This window comes from Schistocerca americana, chromosome 6 (genome assembly GCF_021461395.2).
Source record: "Schistocerca americana isolate TAMUIC-IGC-003095 chromosome 6, iqSchAmer2.1, whole genome shotgun sequence".
Lineage (NCBI taxonomy): Eukaryota > Metazoa > Arthropoda > Insecta > Orthoptera > Acrididae > Schistocerca > Schistocerca americana.
Genome location: NC_060124.1, coordinates 277334724 through 277348385, shown reverse-complemented (window position 1 = coordinate 277348385; position 13662 = coordinate 277334724). Strand labels below are relative to the sequence as shown.

Here is a 13662-nt window from a genome sequence, read left to right as displayed (position 1 = left end):
GCAGTAGTACTACCGGGGTACTTGTAACGGTCGCCAGCACGGAAAAGGGTTTAATGTGTAACAGTTGTGCAGCTACTGACACTGAAGAAGACGATGGAATTGTCTTCTTGTCGGAACATTTAATTCATTTGTTACAAATGGTTCAAATGGCTCTGAGCACTACGGGACTTAAACATCTGAGGTCATCAGTCCCCTAGAACTTCGAACCACTTAAACCTAACTAACCTAAGGACATCACACACATCCATGCCCGAGGCAGGATTCGAACTTGCTACCATAGCGGTCGCGCGGTTCCAGACTGAAGCGCCTAGAACCGCTCGGCCACACTGGCCGGCTCATTTGTTACAAATGCAGGGTTTGCGAAAGCGAATGACTACATTTAGCACTGATAACTTTTTCGTTGGTATGGACATAAATTTGTGTTGTTTTTTGTAGCAACGAGAGGTGTTACGAATTTTATGTTGGCATTACGTCTGAAAGGTATTTGATGGGATATCATAAGTGTCTGTTTAACAGGAAAGAAATTCCGCAGCCGTTCGTACAGTTTAGGTTCGTTATTGCGGTTCAGTTGAAGGAAACCCTACCCGTAGAAGGGAGTAATCTACCTTAAAGTTTCACAGTAGTGCAGGAAATATCTAACATACGTACCTGAAATTATAGGCCCTAAGGAATCGGTTGCGGCCGTGGTTTGCATTGTAGCAAACTCAATTACTCTTAGTGTGCGAAATCTTACGGAAACAAATATACGAAGTTCGACATAGCAACGAAAATAGAGATTAATAAGCAGAAACATACGCAGTTTGTGCATAATCTGCTTGGTAAGACAGCAGAGTGATTTCCGCAGAAGGAAAAAATGTTTCATGTCAACTGGCGCATGAATCACCACAGCTGCCGTTGTTTGGGCTTCAGAGCAAACAAAAGAAACAAGTTTCTTCTATCGCTCTTTCAAATTACCATTGTGGTGCGAAATCTTAGGCAAAACACTATAGGGTCTTTTTCTTTGCAGACGAAAGCTTTATGAGCGCAAGCTATCCGGATTGACTGCAGCTGTTTTGCATTCTCGATAGTTTAAGGAATCAGTCAGCCCTGTTGTTTTCATCTATGCCATTACACCACCACACTTCAATTTGAAGCCGGCCAGGGTGGCCGAGCGTTTCTATGTGCTACAGTCTGGAACCGCGCGACCGCTACGGTCGCAGTTTCGAATCCTGCCACGGGCATGGATGTGTGTGATGTCCTTAGATTAGTTAGGTTTAAGTAGTTGTAAGTTCTAGGGGACTGATGACCTCAGAAGTTAAGTCCATAATGCTCAGAGCCATTTGAACCTTTTTTTTCCAATTTGAAATCTGATGGATATCTCTACAACTTGCACCGGGTGAATGCGAACTCCATCCACAAAATTTCTGAGGTCGCTCAGACATATTTCCTGAAAATTTTGATATGAGCGACCTGTCGTTTCCGGTAGCGCGATTGATGCAGGGAGGCTGCATTTGCACTCTGGGACAAAATGGCGACGCACCCGAAGGAATTATCCGAATCGGACGGAAATCGGTAGATATGATACACACGAACAGACAAACAAATGATAATAATTTCAGAAAAAATTGGATGATTTTTTCAAGAAAAAGAACTTCACAAATCAATAACGTATTGGTCCACTTGTGGCTCTTACGCAAGCAGTTATTCGGCTAGGCATTGATGGATAGAGTTGCTAGATGTCTTCATTAGGGATATCGTGATAAATTCTGTGCAATTGGCGGCTTAGGTGCTCAAAATCCCGAGGTAATTGGAGAGCCCTCCCCATAATGCTCCACCTTCTGAGTTGGGGAGAGATCCGGCGATGTTGCTGACTAACGTTGGGTTTGACAAGCAGCGGAAAGCCTCGCCGTGTGCGGGCGGGCACCACCTTCCTGAAATGTGATCCTAGGATAACGGGCGACGGAGAGGTTGCTATCCCACCACTGTCTGTTGCTTCTCAACAAATCTGTCCATTTCCGTCCAAAACGGATAATTCGTTCGTGGTGCATCGCCGTGGTTTTTCTGTATCTTTATTGCACTCAGCAGAACAGTGCAAATGTCAGTGGTGTGCGCTTTGAGTCTTGACTGAAACGAAATCTGTCTCATTCAGAAACGGTAATTGTTGTTGACAGCAGTAATGCCGGATTGTTCACTCTCCACCTTTATAAGCTGTGGCCGAGCGGTTCTAGGCGCTTCATTCCGGAACCGCGCGACTGCTACGGTCGGAGGTTCGAATCCTGCCTCGGGCATGGATGTGTGATTGATGTCCTTAGGTTAGTTAGGTTTAAAGTAGTTCTAAGTTCTAGGGGACTGATAACCTCAGATGTTAAGCCCAATAGTGCTCAGAGCCATTTCAACTATTTTTGTACTGACACGATCTGGTTTTTCCGGCAGTGTTAGCTGTACGTTAGCAGTGATAACTACAATAGGGGTAGGTTCTCTGATGATGACTAGCCTGATACGCAACTGCTTCATGGTGTGATGGAACACAGTGGAAGAGAAGAGTAACGACGATAAGCGGGGGTGCTGCCGTAGCGATGGCTTGTGCATCACAATACTGGGTCATCCATCAGAGTTGTTCCATTCCTCTGTTTCTCGTGTTGCATGTGTTGGTGACCGCATATTTTCACAGAACCGTCATAATTGTGGTAACAAACTGAATAAATGAAAATTACGTTATTACCACGATTCCATTCCACTGAAATACTCAGAAAACTCAGCAAACTCTTAAAATATTTTCCGTGAAATCTTGGTTATCACCGTTACATAAATTGCAACTTTTCACTTTCCCACTAAATTGAAGAGTGTAACGGCTGTATTGTTTTCATACGGGGTACTATACCAACTACTTTCAGTGACAGATCCGAAATACGTTTCCTCAACAGCAGGTTTATAGAAGCGCCCTTTGCGTATTTTTTATGAACTCCTTAGCTGTCACCGGTCTTCATGGTAGTAGAAATGGAAACTGACGGTACGGAAACACCCCACATGATCCGTTGAACATAAACTAAAGCACTGGTATTGAGATTCGGGTTTTTCGCAGCTTTTGCTCGTGTCAGTGTTTATTTGTTATGATACTGCATCTTTTTGTATTTACCACTAGTGTACGAAACTAAAAATTCCATTTAGATGTAAAATTGTAATTGCATCTGATGTTTTACAGTCGTTTCGGAATATGTCTAAGTACAATAAATGATAAAACTCTTATATCTCGTGTACTTCGAGAATGGTATTCGCCTTCTCTTCTTGTAAGAATATCAACATCTAAATTTGATGTCTGGTGTAAATTAATGGCACGTTCTACATTATTTCAGAACAGCGTAACAGCTGGAAGAAGTTTCCTCGTGTCGCGGTCGAACTATTTTTAGAAGCTAATCTTACCGGAACATTAAGAGAAGTAGTCGTAAGTCACCACCTCGGCAGAAGGTCGACTGCCTCGATAGACGGTGCGGAATTTAAATGAAACCGACACTCCGGCCGCTTCTTCCCCCCCAGGGTTTCCGCAGAGCTGAGCCGCAGGCGGCGACGTGTCGGCAGCGTCTCACATGTCGCCGATACTGCCGCCGTATCACCCCGTCAGCTGTCACGTGACCACCCACTGACTCGGCTCCTCTTTCTGTTGCAGATGCATCACCCCATCCAGATGAAGCCTGCGGACAGCGAGAACAGGAACGGTGAGTCACGGCCTCCTCTATGATTCTCTAGTTTGGTTCGTTTGGCGAATTTTGGTATCGGGCTGGGCCGACTGCAGTTCGTGCCCAGTTCAAGGTAAGAGCGACACTGAGGTCTTCTTCTCGTAGAAATTTTTAAACATGTAGCCCGAGACTGCATGTTAACGAAGTATGTCGAGCGAAAATTGGAGACGCCACCAGTACGTCGGTTGTGAAATTCACTGGACGTCGAGCGATGTCAGAATGTAAGAACGAGGGCATTCGGTTAGAAGGCATGGGGAACGAACTGGGTTACCGGGAACTGTGAAGTAACGTCGTCGTGTCCAGTCACTACTCGTGCTGATTCTTGTTGATGTGTGCTGAATACGTGTGTCAGTCGTTTCTTTCCAGCTTTGTACTCGCATATAGCGATGGACCACAGTAAGGTTTTCAAGTACTGTCTTCACCATCCGACAAAGTTCGTTTCACAGATCGCCAAGTTAGGTGTGGATGGTCTCCGTCTACTCTGTTTCTTTCTATGTTAGATTTTCCCTTAAAAATACTTCTTGAAAACTATTAGGCCAATTGATGTTTCCTTTTGTACCTATGAAAATTAGTAAGTTATTGATTGAGGTCGTGACATGCAAACAGTGGAAAAACATTAACTGCATATGGGGGTCCCTTCTGCAGCTTAGTTTTATACATCATTTCGGAAACTGATTATTGAATCGATAGTTTTGAAATAGATCAACTGCCGACGTAAGTTGCGCATAAGCCGCTGTAAATTCAGTCTACTTACTGCCGTAACTGCATGAGTAGTGGAAGAAAGCTGTGCTCACAGGATTTGTCACAGCTGATGACTGGTTTGAGAGGACCGATACTTCTTATGTCTAACTGTAATGTAACAACGAACTGTAGGTTGTTTTCCGCTGAATACGGACTCAGTACGCAAATCATGACTCATTTGTAGTCATACGGATACCGAGTGCGTATTTGGGATGGCGACTTGTCTGGAAAAACATGGAAAATTGGTAATTCGCACGTAAATGGAATTTAATCGAAAAAATATATGGAGAGTTGAAAACGAAGAAAAATGGTATGAGCACTTCGTTACTAATCACTCAGATTCTTCTTCGATTGTAGAGCAGCATAGGAATATAAAAGAAATGGGTTTTAACTTTAGTAATGTTTTCTCGATTGCTTTTACCACCGGTGCGGTCTCCAACCTTTAGAGTGTTCGTTATTGGCCGTAGTTTCTCGCGCTACAGGTACTTGGCCCATTCCATTGTTGTGAGTGGGACGAATTATGACGTGAATTATTCACACAAAAGCGTTTGTAAATAAGGACTGAATATTTAAGATTGGACTTTTTTTATTTCATTTTATTTTTTTACTGACTTCAAGGCAAACGTCGACTTTTTCGTACGATCATTTTTTGATAATGAGTATAGTGTGAAGAGCGTCCCGTTTGAACCAAGTTACCTCGTTGTTGTTAAAATCTGTTTGATACTACACTCCAGTAACGACAGTTATAAGCGTTTTCCTGTGAGAATATCTCACGTACTTAATCTCATGATGACAGAATGGCGTCGCACGGCCGTAACGAAGGAATTGTAACTTAATGGCACACGAAAAAAAATCACGAAGTGACTTGAGAGCTCCGACCTGATTTTCGGCCAAGATAGCTAGTAAAGTAAAACTTGCTCTCGCATGCAACAAAACTGGTTCAAAAAATGTTATAATTTCAACCTTGAAGTCTCAGGGCAACCTTCCGAAGAAACAAAGCCGTCATGCTGCTTTTGTGTGGGTCTTGGGGGAGGCGAACGCGAATGTTCTCTTTACATTCAGTTTTTTCGGTTTGAGAGAGGTCAATCCTCACAACATTGTAACTCCATGGCCGTGGACTTTTATCTTTGAACAGTGGTCTTAGGAGATGCGGATGTTTCGAGCCCGCGGCTTTGGCATGGTCCCCGCGGTGTTGTGCCAAGCTTCGTGAATGTCAGTCCTCAATGAGCCCGAGAGAAATATGTCCACATCTGTTGATTCCCTTCTCGGCACAGTACGCTTCCACCTCTGAGGTGCCGTGTTTACTGCTCTTCTCCCTACGACTTGAACGGACAGACGAGGGAAACGAAATGGTGTACTGCAATGATACGCAGTGAACATTGAAAGCAAGACAGTTGCTGGGTGTTTGGGAGATAAGAGTATGTTGTTGTTCCTGTAGCTCGGATGGAAACCGCAAACTAATAACAAAACGTTTTGTCCCTCTGCCACTACTACTGTGACCTGCCGATTATCCTAATTTCTATTTTCTCGTTAGATTGTTTTTGCCATGAGACAGTAGTTAGCGAAAAGTTTCAAAACTGTTTCACGAGAAGCGAAATCTCTCTCTGGTGCCAGGTCACGAAACTACTACTACACCGCCCGCCCCTTTCCACCCCCCCACCCCCAACACACACACACACACACACACACACACACACACACACACACACACACACACACAAAAACACACACATTGTTTTGAAATCTCCGGGTGAGCTCCAATCTCTGATTTTACCTTCATGGTATTTTCGTGAAATGTACGTAAGAGGAACCATATAGGTTGACTCTTCTAGGAACGCACGCTCTCGGAATTTTAACAATAAACCGCACCGTGATGTACTAGCCCTCCCTTGCAGCGTGTGCCACTGCAATAGGACGAGTCTCCGTAATGCTTTCGCACATACTAAATGAACATATGATGAAATCCTGCTCTTTTCTGGGTCTGTTGTTTCCTCCATCAGTCGTGTTTGCTATGAATCCCACACTGACGAGCAGTATTTGAGTATTGGTTGAATGTATGAGTGTCTCGTAAGCTACCTTCTTCTTGGATAAACTACGCTTCCTGAGGACGATTTTGCAATGAGTCTGTCTGTCATTAGTTCTGTCTGCGATTAGTTCTATATCGTTGTCCTAACTCGAAATGCTCCGTACGCATACTCCCAGGTAATTCAATGGGTGTGACTCCCTCCAGGGAGTCTTCTACAGTCCTGTGATCATAGAATAACAGGTATCTCACCTACACAAACGAGTGTAACTGGCAAGACGTGCGGGGGACAGTTCACATACACAGACATCTAATCCAAAATTTTAAATATTAATTCCAAATAAACTCGACACCCTAAATATTTTTGTAACTGTTCGAAGTACCATAACTTGAGTTTCCGTAAAATTAATGCAAGTAATTTACTCTATTAGTCACGCTTGTACCTTCGTCTGAAGAGATATTGAAGCTGTTACGGTTCTTTTAATTGGAACGATATTCTCCTCTTAACAGTATTCGAAATTTCTAAGAAGAGTTCATTGATACAACGATGAAAATGACAGTTTCGGAAAAGTAATTAGGTGCTTTTTTTCCTTCTTCTCGAAACAGATACCTGCCCGATGCCGGAAAAGGCGCATTACTTCCTTCTCGTGTATATCGCAAAACGCATGATTGTAAAACCAGAGAAATCTCAGGTTAAATAAGGCTTATTAACAGCTGTCGATACGTGCACAATTCGAAGTTTATACAGGAGAGGAGAGGGGCAGCTGTCGATACGTGCACAATTCGAAGTTTATACAGGAGAGGAGAGGGGGTTATGATTATTGTTTCCATCCCACTCCGTAAAATTACTTTCATATTTCGTATGTATAACTGAATCAGAAAAACAGTGATTCATCGTCGAAGAGTATTTCGAAGTCGGTTCAGAGTTAACGACATTAACATAGCGACGTTGGGGACAGTTCGGTCGTTACATACAGAATACGTTGAGGCATTACTCGTTAACGTAATTTCGATTTCACAGTGCAGAGTGGTTATGGCCTTGAAACCAGTTATCTATGGAGTTGCACTGCTTCCTTCGCGTTATCTGTTAAAAATAAGCACACCACGCAGTGACAGCAGCACAGAACGAGAATAACACTGTGGTGTATCGGCAGATACTTGCACTCGTTGTTGCACTGCATAGCGGGAGTCAGCCCAAACAGTTACAGCTCGTTACTACTTTCATGCGACGCCCATCGGCAACAGAAACCGTCGGCTTGTTTCCCATTACAAACAATATCATTTTTAAATCGGAATTTTACGTGCGTATTCTTTGGAGCACTCCCAGATCAGTGTATTCCGACGTTCGTTTTATCAATCCCTTTTAACAGTAACAGTAAAACACGAACTGACAGCAGTCCAGCAGCAACTAACAAGGGAACCTCCCCATCGCACCCCCCCTCAGATTTAGCTATAAGTTGGCACAGTGGATAGGCCTTGAAAAACTGAACACAGATCAATCGAGAGAACAGGAAGAAGTTGTGTGGAACTATGAAAATAATAAGCAAAATATACAAAGTGAGTAGTCTATGTGTAAGATAAGCAACAACAAGGATAATCTGAGTTCAGGAGCGCCGTGGTCCCGTGTTTAGCGTGAGCAGGTGCGGAACGAGAGGTCCTTGGTTCAAACCTTCCTTCGGGTGAAAAATTTTAATTTTTTATTTTCAGACAATTATTATCTGTCCGTCCGTCCGCCCGATGCGAGGTAACTGTAGTATGGGGACGCTACACTTTAACAAACATCGAAACACTCGACGTCAGTCGACTACAGCGCACGGAAGAGAGAGTATTCTTGCTAACGAGGCTCCCTGGCTGGCAGTTGACTTTTCACTACTTTGGACGAGAGTGCATTAAATACGTGAGATGTATTTCGTGGGCAATATGTTCTCGGTTCCCATTGGAGAGGCACGTCCTTTCATCTACTAATCACACGGTTTTGCGATGCGGTCGCAAAACACAGACACTAAATTTTTTACAGTGAACAGAGACATCAATGAACGAACGGACAGATCATAACTTTGCGAAAATAAAGAAAGTAAACTTTTCACTCGAAGGAAGACTTGAACCAAGGACCTCTTGCTCCGCAGCTGCTCACGCTAACCACGGGACCACGGCGTTCCTGACCTCAGATTATATTTGATGTTACATATCTTGCACATGGACTACTCAGTTTGTATATTTTACTTTTTTCATAGTTCCACACAACTTCTTCCTGTTTTCTCGATTGATCTGTGTTCAGTTTTTCAAGGCCTATCCACTGTGCCAACTTATAACTAAATCTGAGGGAGGTTCCCTTGTAAGTAGCGCAGCGTGCATGCGGTAGCAGTCATCGCGAGCCGGAACGCTGCTGTCGCACAGGTTATTCTTCGTGTTTCACTGTCGCTGTTAATAGGTATCGACAAAACGAATATCGGCATACTCTAATCTGGGATCGGTCTATCGAATGGGCACTCAAAATTCAGCTTGGCGTCTTGTGAAAGGCGTGGTGAGCACTATTTGTTTGCTCTGACTGAAGCTCCACAACTCGGAAACGAAATTTGAAATATCTGCTCAAACACCAGAGAAATAGCCCCTGACCACTCTCAGGAGGGATACTACCTTTAGATACAGAATAAGAGCGCTACTTTCATATCATGTGAGAAACGGACTTGAGTTTGATCATTTTCACAAAAGGCACTTTGTTTTGGAGTTGGTTGTTTACTGTGCGTGAATTGGCTTTCGTGTGCAGTGTAAACATGAACTTCGTTGAATCGATTTTAAATGCTAACAGGATAGTAAAGCTGTGACGAAAGGTCGTGAGTTGTTTGGGTAGCTCTATCGATAGAGCACTTGCCCGCGAAAGGCAAAGGTCCCAACGCGTGTAACGCGAAAAGAAATCACTTGTGGTACGAGTCACCCCCAGAAGTGCACCAAACGGTAGATTGCGAAATATGTACGAGGGGCACACTTTTTTTCTCAGTCAGTTTCGCCTGAATTAATGTAGAATTTGTTGTAGGACGCGGTGGAAATATTCCCAATTCAGCCTCTATAGTTAAATGAAGTTCCGATAGGTAATGGCGCTACATGTAGCCTTCTAAATAGCATCTGCGTTCCAAGCAGAGAGCTGTCATTGTCTTCTCACGGACAGGAAATCAGAGCATCGCAGATACTCATAGGGATTTGCAGAATGTCTACGGAGACCTGGCAGTGAACAAAAGCTGGGTGAGTCGTTGGGCAAGTCGTCTGTCATCATCGCAACAAGATTGCGCAAACCCGTCCAACCTCCTGCGTGCAGTCCGGCCGTACAGAGCTGTGACTCCTGCAACGTTGGAAAGTGCGGACACCCTCATTCGAGGTGATCCCACTCCATGAAAATACAAGGCCTCGCACAAGTCTGTGCAACCGAGAGGAGCTGATGAAACTTCACCGGGCTTTTGTCCCTCTTCCACCTTGCAGCCAGTATCTCGCACCTTCCATCTGTTTGGTTCAGTGAAGGATGCACTCCGGGGAAGCAGTACCTTGGCGCCGGGCAGGTCATTGATGTAGCGAGACGCTCGCACCGACGTGGATCAGTAGAACGTCACCAGTAAGCCCACGAAAGGCAGTTGTGTTGAACGGAGATTATGTTCACAAATCGGGTGTTGTAGCCGAAAGAGTTGAAATCCTGTACAAGACCAACCTGCTTTCAGGGAAAAAGTGTGCCGCATAGCTTACAGAACGCCACGGATGTGTAAGCAGGCGCAAAGAGCCCCTGTGGTGGCCGGCGACAGAGAGGACCTTCCAGCAGCAGAGGCCCCTTGCTGGACGCGAGGCACGCAGGTGAAAGCGGCCGCCGTCCGCCGTCCGCCGCTCGCAGCTCCTGGACGGCGCGTGTCGCGCGTGAAGGCTGCGTCGCGCGCAGGCGACTGGCGCGCCGCTGCGCGTGAAATTTCCAATTAGCGCCGCCTGCTCCCCTTTTCCGCGCCGGTGGCGCCTCTCGGACTCGCCGGCGGTCGGCACTTTGATCCCCTGCGGGGCGGGGCGCCGCACGGCGAGCCTCCGTCCCCCGCCGTCACAGGTGACGGCCCGTCAGCCGCACTGCCCCGCTGCTGCCGCGCCGCGCGCACTCCACACCGTGCCCCACTGCCCCACTCTCTGCTTCTTTCCTCCCCCCCCCCCCCACCCCCCGATTGTGCTTCCTTCCTTCCTTCCTTCCTTCCTTCCTTCCTTCATCCACTTGGGATAAGTTCTTTGAATTTTTCGCTGGGCTGAATTTTGTAAGCGATGTATACCTACAGACTGAAACTTGGTTTTCGACCAGGATCCCCCGTTTCGTTAGTTGCGGAGGTACTACTCCAGTACAGTTGCAGAGCCTCTGCAAAGCTGTTAGAGTTAAGGGGGAATACCAGGTGGGCTGAGTCGTGAATCGGAATTTGGGTTGAAGAGGGACGCGTGCTAGGGTAGTACTGGCAGTTGGGCAAACCCCACTCATGGGGTGGCTTCGGGTGGAGAAGACCCGGGTTGTAATCCCGGACTTGGTACAAAGTTCCATTCGTCCCTTAAGTCTGCATATACATAAAAGATGATTCGGAAAAATGTTACAAATTGACAGGGCACAACGGGCGTACGGCGCGAATCAGTAATCACATAGGAAACGGGCGTCGTAAGGGCCATACAGGACTGCTCAATGGCGCCGGCCGTTGTGGCCGAGAGGTTCTAGCCGCTTCAGTCCGGAACCGCACTGCTGCTACGGTCGCAGGTTCGAATCCTGCCTCGGTCATGGATGTGTGTGATGTCCTTAGGTTAGTTAGGTTTAAGTAGTTCTAAGTCTAGGGGACTGATGACCTCAGATGTTAAGTTCCATAGTGCTCAGACCCATTTTTGCTAAATGGCGTTGCAGTTATTTAGTCACATGCTACAAATTACACCCACGGCAGGAGGAGATAAAAGTTTCGTCCAGATGCGCCGAGATACGCCTGACATGGACGGTACATTGAGCGGCGCACACTCTCAAAGATACCTGGTGTATCTGGAAGACTTCGCGCTGTCGCAGCAATCGTGCCCGCTAGGCCTCCGGCGATGTAACAGTGTTTCATACACACGCACCTTCAGAGCCCCAGCCCCATAAACACACACACACACACACACACACACACACACACACACACACACACACACACACACACACACGCGCGCGCGCGCGCGCGCAGGAATAAGTCGATTGGGGACAGATCGGGTGATCTGGTGGCCTTGCGACTGGCCCACCGCAACCAGTGGCCGGCAAAGGTGGGCCCAGACGAATGTATGGCCCAATTAAACAGACTCCGACAATGTCAGCCCACATTTGACCTTTGCAGCCTCTCTCGTGGCGTTGGCGATCCCTTACTTGACCACTGATCTTTGTTGTATGCCCGATGTGCCATGTCAGTTTGTAAACATTTCTTGACTCACACTGTACATACAGCCTGAAACCTGGGTTTCAGCAGCACCTCCAGTTCCGTTCGATGCCGAGGGGCTATAGCAGTACAGTTGCAGAGCCTCTCCAGAGTAGTAAGTGTTCAGGGGGAACATCAAGGGGACGGAGGCGCGAATGGAAATTTGGATTCAGAAAGGACACGGGAGGGATAGTCTGTACAATCGTGCAAAGCCAGTATGCCAGGGTGGCTTAGTGGTTAGGGCATCTGTGTAGTTAGCAGGTGTGTCGCACCATACAGTTACATTTCATTGATAACCGATGTCTGTTAGCGGACTTTGCCGCAAGACTGTTTGAGATGATCCTAGAAGTTCGAGCCCATACACCTTCAGTTTTACTGAGCAGTTCATCTGTGTGCGCGATAAAATGTACTAACCACCATAACAACAACAATAATTTACTAACAACTATTCGACCGCTGCATCGAAGAGTCGAATAGGAACCAAATTACCACCACTATCACGATGATCGTTCTTGCATTTATTGGTAAGCAGTGGTCAGTTCTAGATTTTGTTCATTCAAGGCGTTCTCTTTTTAATTTATTAATGCCTTTGGTCGTCACCAATAAAAACATCCTCAGAATGATTTATTTTGTAACATTTTAAAATGGGGCAGCTGAAATCAAAACTCAAAACAGTGCAGTCCAGAAGCCAACAGGAACAGCCTGGCTTGCCATTGTAACAGTCTTACTATTGACACGTTTAGCTCTGTCTCAGAGTCGCACTATACTGATGTTCGATCCCAGGAAATTCCGATTAGTTGGTGACGCATCAGAAAAGTTGGTTCTTGTTACTCACGCATGTTTCAAGTTGAAATGACTGTACAGCAGACTGACCGCTGTACGCCACGATTCTTTTCTAGACCTCAGTCGCTGGCGTTCTGATGATGGGTCTTCGGCGAGAATCGGTAATTCTGTTTTTTTATTTTTTCTAATAATTCTTGTCCATACGTTCAGCAATGATCGATATCTCCTAAATTATTTCTTAATTTTGACGAAACAAGCCTGTAGATGGAACAGATTCACCTAGTGGAGACAGTGCTGCCAGATAGAGAAATGAGGCACTGATCCAGTGGTCGTAAATTAATTGTAGGGATAGAAATTGAACTGCTTCATCGTGACCACGAAAAATACAAAACAATAAAACCCATAACCCCAATTTTACCCACTGGGTTTATTTTCTTAAAAATACCCAGATTCATACAAACTGTAATTTACGTCACTGTCAAAGTTGGGACAGTATGTCGCTGTTGTTCATAAATCAATTGCACAAGATGCATGTTCCTAAAATTTTGGGTACGTGCTTTTCAAATGACTTAATTATCTAAATTGCATAGTTGTTGGAAGTTGAACAATTAATGTATTCAGCACTGATGTATAGAAGGTATTAGGCATCTTATTATTGTTAATATTATGAAAATCCTGGTCATCCTTATCGTGTTAAAACGGAAAGAAATGGCACGTTATACTGGTTACAAACCGAGCAACAGTAAGGGCCATTCTCACCCTCCTCCACCTCTTCCTCCTCCTCCTCCACAGAGAGTCGGAAACAAGTTTCGAAAATCCTCATACATCACAAACAGTGACCCTCCCGGAAACAGTGAATTCGTACCTACCTGGTCTCGTAGAAAGTGAGATATATTACCATTTTCCCTCGGCTAGTTCTGGCCAGATTAGTAGGCCAAAGATTTATACACTACCAGTCGCATTGTAGATA

The 13662-nt window shown here is 45.4% G+C and overlaps 1 protein-coding gene across 23 annotated transcripts in view; it reads left to right on the top strand.

Annotated features, from left to right (window-relative positions):
* The window catches only part of LOC124619503 (CUGBP Elav-like family member 2), a 1137606-nt gene that overhangs the window by 767448 nt on the left and 356496 nt on the right, over nucleotides 1-13662 (top strand). For all 23 annotated transcript variants that reach the window (XM_047145926.1, XM_047145937.1, XM_047145924.1 and 20 more), the window contains one exon: nucleotides 3644-3692. In XM_047145926.1, the coding sequence (XP_047001882.1) occupies nucleotides 3644-3692 (49 nt within the window). The remainder of the gene's footprint in view (nucleotides 1-3643; nucleotides 3693-13662) is intronic.